The following is an 11,864-nucleotide window of genomic DNA, read 5'->3' as shown; positions in this document are numbered from 1 at the left end:
AGATAAGACTTCAAGTGCTCTGTTGAATAAAAGCAGGAAGAGTGAGCACTCTTATCTCATTTCAAATTGTGGAGGAAATCCCCTAGCTTCATGTTCAGCAAGAGACCTTGTCTCAATGGAACAAGGTAGAGAGTAATAGAACAGGACACCTGACATCTGCTAATGGATATGCATACACACACAGAACCCTACCTATGCACACACACACACACACACACACACACACACACGCACACACACACACACACACGCAGCAAAATGATAAGTGTCTGTAGAGCCATATAGTTTAACCTGATTTAAGCATTACTTGGGATATACATACACAAACATCACATAGTACTCAATAATGTGTATAATTTTGTTTCTATGTATCAGTTATAATTCAAGTTAAATACTTAAAATTTCTATTTTATTTTCAAGAATCATACTGAAACTATAGAAAACTATAAATATGTCTATTCATTTGTCATCAGTTATTTATAAATGCCTTATCCCAGCATGCAATAAGAGCCATGTGGTTATCATCAACCATGGTGGGTGTTTTTACTTGCAAATCTATACATATGATAATACCATAAACCACACAAGGAAAAAACGACTGTATAAAAAATGATGAAATACAAATTAAACTATACAACAAAAAATAGAAGCCAAATTTGAAATGTAAATCAATGAAAAAATATCAACAATACACATCTTAAAATGGCATAATTAATATAGATTAAGAGAGGGGATAATGGGAGGATTTTTTTGGAAGAGTATGGAATTTTTATTTAGAAATAAAAGCTCCATTTTAGATGAATCAGTTATACTTTTTCAAATCACTAACAAATATTAACATTTTAACAGTCAGAAACAGAACTAGTTTTTACACAATTTCTCTATTTGTTGTTTGCCTGTGTGTGTGTGTGTGTGTGTGTGTGCACACACACGCGTGCGCGCGCACAACACATGCATGCATGTCAGAGGCACCTAATGGAAGTAGGTTCTTTCCCTCCACAATATAGGTTCTTGGAGTTAAACTAACTAATATCATCAGGTTCAGCAGTAAATGTCCTTACCTGCTGAACCATCTCATGTATTAAAAGATTTTATATATGCCTTCTCAGGGTCACCTTGAATTAACAAATTGGAAAACTCTATAAGTAAATTATGAGAAGCCCTTCTTAACCAACTAGACATTTCTACTTCTGCTATTTTAATTTTGAGGCAATAATATAATACATCACTTTGACAAAATATTCCCTAGTGAAAAAAAGAAGTCATAATAATATCCAGATATTAATTATCTATTAAATAAATAATTTCAATCATTACCATCATAGACAGAAGAAAACTTTCTTCTTACAAATAACTCTGGACAGTGCTCCCTTCATGTCTCTGTTCCTCAGGCTGTAGATGAAGGGATTCAGCATGGGAGTCACCACTGTGTACATCATGGCCATGACAGTGTCCTTCACAGTAGAGTTATCAGCTGATGGACATAAATAGAGACCAATGACTGTCCCATAGAACAGTGACACCACAGACAGGTGAGAACCACAAGTGGAGAAGGCTTTACGGATGCCTCGAGCAGACGGGACCTTGAGAATGGAGGTCACAATTCGTGCATAGGACACAAGGATGAGCACAAATGGAATGACAAGGATCAGGCCTCCTGTGACAAATATCACAAACTCATTAACATGGGTGTCGGAGCAGGACAGCTTCAGCAGAGCAGACATGTCACAGAAAAAGTGAGGGATCACATTGTCCTCACAGAATGACAATCTGGCCATGAGCAGGGTGTGCAGCATGGCATGGAAGGTGGTCAGCACCCAGGACAGCAGCACCAGACTCACACAGAGCCTGGGGCTCATGATGCTCATGTAATGAAGGGGGAAGCAGATGGCCACATAGCGGTCATAGGCCATGGCCACAAGGAGGAAGCTCTCAAGGTCTCCAAAGAGCAAGAAAAAGTACATTTGTGTCAGGCATCCTGCATAGGGGATGGATGGGTCCTGGCTCTGCATGTTCTGCAGCAACTTGGGCACTGTGACAGAGGAAAAACAGAAATCAGAAAAGGACAAGTTGCTGAGAAACAGGTACATGGGTGTGTGGAGATGAGAGTCCAGTCGAATGAGAACGACGATGATGAGGTTCCCCAGGACAGTGGTGAGGTACATGGCCAGGAACAGGGCATAGTACAGGTGCTGGTGTTCTGGGGGTATGGGCAGGCCCAGGAGGAGAAATTGGGAGATGACAGTTTGGTTCCCTTCTGCCATGCTGGGTCACCAGATTCTTTAAGAGAAAAATTTAAAAGTTCTCTTAAATACAAATAAAAATGAACAAATTTCTATGATATACAATCTACTACACGTTCAGTGATTGACTGCACCCTCATCAAATGAAAGAAAGTAAGTTAAATTTTCTTTGTTTGTATGTGGTTTTGACACAGGGCCTCTCTACTTAGCTTTGGCTGTCCTGGAGCTCCCTGTATAGACCAGGTGTGCCTGGGACTGACTCCTGAGTGCTGGAATCTAAGGCATCTACTACCATGCCTGGTTTAAATTTCTTAAATTCATCCCCATGACTAAATCTAAGCCACTTGTCAGTCATTGTCACTGGTTATTAGGTAATACAATGGTATTGGCTCTTATTTCCTACTTTAAACAGTCACAGGTCAGCTGTTCAATGGTCATTTATTCTCAATAATTGGTACTCATTTTTTTTTCCTGACCATACCTACTGTTTACGGGGACTTCCTACTAAACATTCCTCTTATACTTCTATGGCTATAACCCTACAAATGCTTACCTATTTCCATGGTAGAATTCTGAGCTAAACCACTGCTACCTGTAGTACTCTGCCACAAACTGCTTATTGCTTATTTCTCCATAAGTGTAACAGCTATCTTCAGCTCAGTAGATCTCAAATACCTGTGCAACTCCCACTACCCTTTTCCCAGTCTTCTCCAGTTTCTCATATCTCAGAGGAAGAAACCCAGGCTCATGTAAAAGCCATTCATTCCTAGAACCATCAACATTTAATCTAGCAAGTCCCATAGCTTCTGTCATTTCATTTCTTTCTAAGTCATCTATGTTAATTCTAATTGCCATTGCAGCTGCCAAGTATATCGCTTCTGGATGGTTTCAGTGCCCTATTAGAATATTTCATCTCTTCTTCCTCACACTATTTCACTCTTCTCAAATTGTCACTATAGGAAATGAAACTGATCATCATTCTTCAAATTGGGCATGGGGGGTCTCTTTCATTTCAAGATCCAAAACTCATTTTAAACACACACACACACAAACACACACACACACACACACACACACACACACAAAACTGATCCTTTCCTACCTCCACAGTAACCCTCACATCCCACTTTTATCAACACTAGACTTAAAGGCCATTATGTCCTAACTCCAGCGCACCATAGTTGCTGTTCCTGCTGCCTAGTGCCTTCTGCTCTTAGCTCCCATTCAACCAGGCTTACTCTATGGTATACTATATGTGGCTTAAGCCACTAAATCTTTGGTTCCCTTTTAGATGAGATCACTTAGTTCTCATTGCACCCTCATTCCACTCCACAATCTCAATGCCCTGATCACTGGCTTGAGCTGACTTCTCACCGTATGTGTCCACACAGGAAAAGCTGTGTCATCCTTCAGCCAGCAGCAGGGCTACAAGGCATACTGCCTGGATGTGAGTAGAGTTTCAGGAATATCTGTGGGCTGTGCTGGGGGGGGGCTAAGGCTTGGGTAGAAACCTGCCTGTAAGTCTTCTCAGACTCACTAGCCTGGAACCATGTAGCTTTGACAGAGACTCAGAATTCTCACTGTAACTTCAGATCCACAGAAAACACTAGGCTACCCAACACACTAAATTTATTCTAAATAGAAAACCAGACAACCCTTTATGTGCAACTATGAGCATTTTATTCCTTGAGTAATAATGTCCATAAGATTCATTGGTATTAAGGTGAAAACTACTAAGTTAATAAGTGATTTGACGAGAAAAATGAGTAAAGGTGATTTTGGGACTTCATTTCAGTTTGTTTCCATGTATCCATATATCAGTTTCCTCAAAGCTAGAAGGGAAAAGGAGTCCATTAAGGCAGATGAGAAGTTCCTCCCTTGAAGAGAAACAGCTGAGCCCAGTTACTGGAATTTTAACCTTAATAATGCTATTAAATCTTTCCATACTAATAGTTTTTACATTTAGTCATGATCTTCCAGTGTTGTAGTTGGAAAAGCACCAATAAGATTTTATACACCTATCTTAGGATAGAGCTTCCCTGAGAAATGAACATGATACATCTGTGATATCAAGGTTGTTATGAAGAATAACAAATAACAAGGACACTACTTGCAGATGGTGCCTCTGATCAACACCTGAGTTCTAGGGGCTCTATAATGGTGTCCTCCTTTTTCTCATATTGTACCTGTTCAGTTCTCAGTTTGAACTTCACATAAAAATAGCAAAAGGCTTAGACGTAGTCAAAGGAACACCTGGTTATCCTAATAAATTGTGATTCTGATCAGTAACTCTTGTATGGGCTCAAAATTCTATATTTTAAACATTCAAACTTTACATTTGGCAAATGCTAATTTTGCCAATCTGTGAACCACACTTTGATAATCATACACCTTCTAAAATAACATATTTTATACTGCTCCCCAATTATTGGGATCATAATCTCTTCAAGGGGATTATCTATGCCTTTATAAATTCCTTGAATAATCCAATATATAACAAGAACATCTGTATAAAATGCTTTCCTAAGAGGGATGCCCTTTTGTTGGCAGGATACAATCTTGTGATAACACATTGCCTAGTAATAGCAATGGATGTTATACTAAAAGTATTACAGGTGGCAACGTTTAACCAGACCATTTCTATAATGTGGAGAAAGCCTTGGGAGCACAGGGAGGGAAAGTATATCTGGGGGGGGGGGGAAGTCTTGCAGAGTATCATAAGACTGGGAAATTAAAGTCTTCAATTAAAGTTAGTGAAACAAAGGTCCTAGCTCATTCACCTTCCCGCCAACTTACCCAGAAAGTCTGTGAGATTCTAGTGCCATGACCCAATATCCTGTTCCCATCTATTCAGCATAGGTATGGGAAAAACAGCCTTTTTAGTCATCATCTGAGTCTCTTCCATCCCTGCTCACACTTCTCATTCTGCTCATCTCTGGGCCTAAGGGGCTCTGTATCCCAGAGGAGTCTACATCCAGGAGGAACTCATTAAATAGACAAACTAATTATTCAAGACATCTCTAGAACAAATTCTCCAGGATTCCTGACTAACTATTCACTGATCGTGTGGTATTGTACTTTGGGGGCCATGGGGATAGCAAGTAGCTCACTAAGAGATGCTTACTCATTGTCTGTCTAGGGAATCAACAGTAGTCCTGTATGTTGGATCCTGTATTGGGGGAGAAGGTTTAAGAAGCCTAAAAATAAATAGAGACCTTAATGTGAATGCTATAAAATATCTTAGGAGTATTAAAGCATAGGCTTCATCTTGTGGACAAAAAGCTATCAGTGGTCTTTGAATACACCTTTAAAAAGCACATATTTCAAATCATTTCAAGGGTAGCAGAATCTTTCACTAAATCTAAGCTACCCATGAACATATTTCAGGCAAGAGAAACCCTCACTATAAGGACCCAAGTATATGAAGACACACAAGAAGGATAAGAATAAGAAAAAAAACTGCTGCATCATGCTCAAGTCTTCCTCCAGCCAAAGTTGAAAATGAAATTGAATTTGCACCTTATTCAGTTGTTTCTAGCTTCTATCTTCTCTAGGAAAAATTTAACAGTGCCCCCACCATCATCCTAAGCAGTCTCCTTAGATGTTAGAATACTTCCCAGTTTCATCATTTCCATTTGATTATGAGATTATAGTTGATATTTAAGTTCTCTTCAACACTTATTCTCTGTTCCCTTTTCATTCCAACTAGATTTGCCCTTCATTCCTCAGGCGTATTAATCTTCACTGGTATTACCTTCACTGGATTGCAAGAATAGCTACCTTTGATTTATTGATACAGAAAGATCCTGGAGTTGGCCTTGTTCTTAGTAATATACATTTACATTTCCCAGATCCTTTTAGTTGTGAATGGCATTCAGATGTCTGTAGTACGACAGTTTACCCATTCACCTGCCAAAGAACATCTTAGTTGCTAACAGTTGGGGAAATTATGAAGTTGGTACAAATAAAATGTCTAGAAATTAAAACTGGGCAGTGGCCTTGTGAACCAAGATGGCACCCTGGTTCACTGCCAAGCCCTGTGATTCCCTGCTTGATTATCAAAAACCTGATTATGCGGACCTGAGTGATTATGAGCTGCCTGCCTGACATATAGCAACACCCACCCTGTCTGCGTGCATGGCTCTGATTGGATGATGAGTGATGAGAGACAAGTGCAGAGGGTGGAAGGGGATAAATTGGGGGATCCCAGAATAGAGTAGATGGGGCAAGGCTGAAGCAGGGAAGCTGAGGAGAAGAAGCTGAGGTGAAGTTGGGCAGAAGCTAGCAGAAGCTGAGGAGAAGCAGAGGGAAAAGGCTGAACTGTTGTAGAGAGCTGGGGTGAACTGTAAACAGTATAAAAGAAAGCTGCAGCGGGAAGCTGTGGAAGCTGCTGGAACCCTGCCTTGGTGTAAGTGTCGTCCTTTCCCCCCCCCCCAGTCTCTGTGGGTCGGAGAGGGGGGGGCGTCCGCGACACCCCTACTTGTTGATTAGCAATCTTAATGTCCACTAGAATAGAGCCATCTGTTTAGAAATGGTCTCAAATACTTCTTGTGTGTAGCATCAGATTCTTTCATCTGTCCTCTTAATCTAGACATAGTGATAGAAGTTTTACAGACTTCAACCTCCTCCGCATTCTCAACCTTCCTAATGCTGTGACCCTCATGATGTTGTTACCCCCAAACATAAAATTGTTTTTGTTGCTACTTCTCAAGTATAATTTTACTACTGTTATGAATCATAATGTAAACACTTTTGGATATAGAGGTTTGACAGAGGGGTCAAGATGCACAAGGTTAAGAACCACAGATGCAGCCGGGCGTGGTGGTGCACGCCTTTAATCCCAGCACTCGGGAGGCAGAGGCAGGTGGATTTCTGAGTTCGAGGCCAGCCTGGTCTACAAAGTGAGTTCCAGGACAGCCAGGGCTATACAGAGAAACCCTGTCTCGAAAAACCAAATGCAGAGTCAGACATGGTTACCTTGGGCCTGTTCTCCCTGCTTCTTGTGTTCTATCACTGGGTCCCTCTGGTTCCATGAGTTGATGGTAAATAAGCTACCCTATGATTTGATCTCCCTTTTCCCTATGTAGTGCATTCTCTCTCTCTCACTCTCTCTCAAATGGAAAAAAACCTCTTTGATAATGAGACAGGAAATAAGACTTTTCTTTTTTCTGCTTTTAACCTTCACAAGCAAGAAAGAATGAAGCATTTCTTACTGAGAAATGCCTCAAAACTGTTATGGCATTAGTGAAGAAAATAAAAATGCTTAGTCTGGACATTTTCCCTGTTGTTAAAACATTTTAGGAGGCATTGGATCACAGTAATTTCTCTAACTTTTATCTTGTAAACCAAGGGAAAAGATCAGCTGGAATAAGACAGAGTTCGTCCAAAAAGCAAGAAGGACAAAAAGAAGGGGAAAAGGGAGAGGCATCAGACTTAGATGAGAAGGGAATGCAATGAGCAAGAAGAGAGCAATCTGACGCTATTTGAGACATCACTGCTAAGTGGTAATTATAACTTAAAACTACATTAGGCAGACATCTTTATATCCCAAATTAGTTAACATTTTCCTGAATTTTAACAGAAAAACTGAAATGGGATGACATACAATAGGTTTAATTCTTTAAATCGACCCAGGAGTACATGAGCAACACTAACTGGAGTCCACTGGTTTGTAAAGGTAAGGACACCAAGTTGGGTAGATATGGAAGTGGGGACCTCAGAGGAACTGGGGAAAGAAAGGAATATGATCAAAATACAATGTATGAGTTCTCAACAAAGTAAAATATTTTCTAAATAAAGTGAAGTAACTAAATGGCCTGTGTAAATTAACAATTACAGAATAACACTTGAAACAATACTCATATCCATCTTGCTCCTGATAATGGAAGTACCTCCAGTATTGTCCCTTAAACTCTGATGGTTTGGGGGCTGCCTCAAATGTATTATCCCATGTTAAAGAAGCACCTACACCTACAATAAGTATTTTCAGCCCTTTGGTTAAAATCAAGTAGATTAAGGATCTATTTCTGTCTGTTACAGTAAGCATTTTTAACAGATGCAGCATTTTAGCAAAAACAGTAAAATTCGTTTACAACACAACCCCTACACATACAATTCAGGGAACATCAGAGGAGGGGAGAAGAGGACTATAAGAGCCAGAGAACCAGGCTGTTTAGGAGATGGTGTCATGACAGGGATGCCGCACCCACAAAAGCTCAACAGTATGGTTACCTAAGCAAAACATAAATTTCAGTAGGCTACCAAAAATAATCCTCCTGCTTTCCTTCCTTTTGGATATCTCGGCTCATCTCAATATGTACTCCCTTTAAGTGCTGGGGTAGATCCCAGCATGTCTCAATGGCAGACACTTACAAGTAGAATAGGACACACTCTGCTTACCTCACATGGTCCTTTGAGGTCATGTCTCTGTTTAAGGTATATGAATGCTGCTTAACACCTGACTTACTCAGCCAACATAAAGTAAAGACTGATCAACAGCCAATGAAGTGTGGAGTGTAAATCAGTTTTAGAGTTCCTTTTACATGCTGAGCTACTGAAGCATGGAAAGATTCTAATGTTTATTTACAGACATGGTCTCAAAGATAGAACATGAAGAGAGGAATTCAAGTAAGATGTGGTACTTATACAGTAAATCCTGCTAGCAACCCCAAAGCTTGATTCAAAGACTTCCCCTACATATTGTTATATGAGAAAACTTTGTGGCCCATCAATTAACCACTACTGGTAAGTTTCACAACTAACCCTACTCAATTTTGACTCCCTTGCATGCCTCATTCAATATAATAAACTTGTTTGAAGGAAAATGAAAAATTATTTTTGTAAAACATATCAGCTTTCTACAAAAAAAAATGTGTATAGAAAAAAATACAGCATCAATACAAAAGTCTCTAAACCCCTTTAAGTGTAAACTCAAAATTTTTATTTCAAGAAATTTATCTTCTTTTTTTCATTTCTTTTTATTAGATATTTTCTTCATTTACATTTCAAATGCTATCCCCAAGGTCCCCTATACCTTTCCCCCGCCTGCTCCCCAACCCACCCACTCCCACAAGATTTTGCTGACAGGACCTTGATATAGCTATCTCTCGTGAGGCTATGCCAGTGCCTGGAAAATTCAGAAATTTATCTTCTTAGAAAATAAAAAAAGAATCGTTTAGCATTTACCAAGATTAGCTCTACTCTGAAATGCATAGAACAACAAAATAATCCATAGCTACACAAAAGAAAATTGTGGTTCTGAGAGGCAAAAGAAAATGGAAAGTAACTGTTGGTGGATGTACATTCTTCTGGCAGTGATGACATTGTTTGCATCTAGATAATGGTAATGGTTGCATAACTTGGTGAACATACTAGAAACTTAAATTATACACTTTAAATAGTGGTTTATCCAGCATAGCTCAATAAAATTTCAAAATTAAAAAAAAAAACTAGCTATGTTGTTTTGTCAAAAATATAAGAAAGTCTTACTTTTATAAAAAGAAGTGAAATACAAAAACAAAAGTGATAAAACCATGCAAGTGGTAAAGTAATAACAGCAAATGCTCCTGCTCATACTGTGTAATTCCCTTCATCACTATTTACATTTCATTCATTACTTTAGTATGATACTTCATCTCAGCATCTGCAATTGTAACAAATGCTTGGAAAGTCTTCTGTTCAGAAGCAGATGCTGGTCTGACAGAAACACACTTGAAAATGTTCTTGTCTGGGTCATAGTGTCCAACACATCTGTGAACTCGGCCTCTAATCAGTCTTGGAAGTTCACGATCCTATTTTTCAAAAATAAAAGTCAAAAATTAGTTACTGCATCATCTAAAGCTTGATGTTTAACATAATAAAATCAATTAAGTTGATGATCATATTGGTCAAATATGATCAATGAATCACCCTGAATAGTATTATAATAGCATTATATCTGTTACTTACAATATTATCAGGCATGCACAGGTAACCTGTCACAGAGGGACAGCCCTAACCTGGATAGGGTGTCTAATAAACTTGCAAGAAGTTGGTTCCTGGAACATTTAAGAATCCTCCCCATGGAAGGAGTTACAGAGACAAAGTTCAGAGCAGAAACTGAAGGAACAACCATCCAGACAGAGTCTGCCCCACTTGGGGATCCATCCCATAAACATCCACCAAACCCAGTCACTAGGCAGATGCCAAAAAGAGCTTGCTGACAGAAGCCTGATATAGCTGTCTCCTGTGAGGCTCTGCTGGTGCCTGGCAAATACAGAAGTGGATGCTTACAGTCATCCATTGGGCAGAGCACAAGGCCCCCAATGAAGGAACTAGAGAAAGTACCCAAGGAACTGAAGGGGTCTGAAGCCCCATAGGAAGAACATCAATATGAACTAACCAGTACCCCCAGAGCTCCTTGGAACTATACCACCAATCAAAGAAAACACATGGTAGAACTTGTGGCTCTAGCTGTATATGAAGCAGAGGATGGCCTAGTCGGTCATCAATGGGAGAAGAGGCCCTTGGTCCTCTGAAAGCTATGCCCCAATATAGGGGATTGCCAGGACTAGGAATGGCAGTTGGTGGAGAGGGGATAGGGAATTTTCGGAGGGGAAACTAGGAAAGGGGATAACATTTGAAATGTAAATAAAGAAAATATCTAATAAAAAAAGAAAAAAAAAGATTCTTCCCAATAATGGCTCATGAATTATGTACTCTTTTTGATAACAGAATTTCTACTGCAATAGGACTATGGTCTGTAGTTTCATCTTTTGTTAGCATAGGCACTGAAAATTAACACGATAAAATACTCACAATTTCATAAAATACACATGGAAGAATATTTTTCCCATCTCTCATAAGAAAAGTCTTTGAATAATGTGGGCCAGGCGTGACAGCTGAATCCAGGACAGCTAATCAGCATTAAAGTGGGGAAATGAATATAGATAAACATAAATAAAACTTAATAAAGAAATTGGTTATTTAAATGTCATCCCATAACATCTCTCCCAGTTTTACTTATACAGTGGTGTTTTACAGAGGAATTTTGTGCGTTCCATAGACTGCATGAATTTCAGAGCCATAACAACAATAAAATGCACTATAACAACAAATAAGTATCATAGTTTAATGAAAACAACATGGAATTAGAATTCTACTGTCAGATCTTCAGCTTAATACTATTTTATGACATTGTTTAAACTTGATTTGTTTTATTTTCTAAAATGAAATATATTTATGTACAAAATGTTCATCTCTCAAAGCTGTTTCTTCATCTATAAAATTTAAGTCCTAATTCACATTTAACTCCATGAATTTTATCAAATGGTGTTATTCATCCATTTAATAACCATCTCCTGAGTACTGATAGTAGACATCTGTTATTTTGAAGACAACCTAAATTTCCCCTAATACACATAATCTCCTTTTTCCAATTTGTATTTTCTTCATGATATCCTAGGTATTCCTAATGGCATTAAAAATATCCAAAATAAAGCCAGGCAGTGGTGGCGCACACCTTTAATCCCAGCACTTGGGAGGCATAGGCAGGAGGATTTCTGAGTTCGAGGCCAGCCTGGTCTACACAGTGAGTTCCAGGACAGCCAGGACTATATAGAGAAACCCTGTCTCGAAAAACTA

At 39.0% G+C, this 11,864-nt stretch overlaps 2 protein-coding genes across 3 annotated transcripts in view; both read right to left on the bottom strand.

The window, feature by feature from the left end:
* Window positions 1–1,229: 1,229 nt before the first annotated feature.
* LOC110331366 (olfactory receptor 1468-like) lies at window positions 1,230–5,176 on the bottom strand. 2 transcript variants are annotated; one of them, XM_021211871.1, is made up of 2 exons: window positions 5,040–5,141; window positions 1,230–2,280 (listed from the first exon to the last, which is right to left on the bottom strand). In XM_021211871.1, the coding sequence occupies exon 2, from the start codon at window positions 2,262–2,264 to the stop codon at window positions 1,320–1,322; it is 945 nt and encodes a 314-aa protein (XP_021067530.1). In that variant the 5' UTR covers window positions 2,265–2,280; window positions 5,040–5,141; the 3' UTR covers window positions 1,230–1,319. The 2 variants fall into 2 exon arrangements, with proteins under 2 accessions (XP_021067530.1, XP_021067529.1); XM_021211870.1 differs by lacking the exon at window positions 5,040–5,141 and adding an exon at window positions 5,161–5,176 and having other exon boundaries at window positions 1,320–2,257.
* Window positions 5,177–9,743: 4,567 nt separating this feature from the next.
* Spata22 (spermatogenesis associated 22) overlaps window positions 9,744–11,864 on the bottom strand; it is a 17,792-nt gene continuing 15,671 nt past the window's right edge. Inside the window, exons 8-9 of the mRNA XM_021213577.1 lie at window positions 11,040–11,137; window positions 9,744–10,033 (exon numbers count right to left, since the gene is read on the bottom strand). Coding sequence (XP_021069236.1) covers window positions 9,842–10,033; window positions 11,040–11,137 — 290 coding nt within the window. The 3' untranslated portion in view covers window positions 9,744–9,841. The remainder of the gene's footprint in view (window positions 10,034–11,039; window positions 11,138–11,864) is intronic.

Source organism: Mus pahari, chromosome 14 (assembly GCF_900095145.1).
Source record: "Mus pahari chromosome 14, PAHARI_EIJ_v1.1, whole genome shotgun sequence".
Taxonomy (NCBI): Eukaryota; Metazoa; Chordata; class Mammalia; order Rodentia; family Muridae; genus Mus; species Mus pahari.
This window is presented reverse-complemented; position numbering and strand designations above follow the sequence as displayed.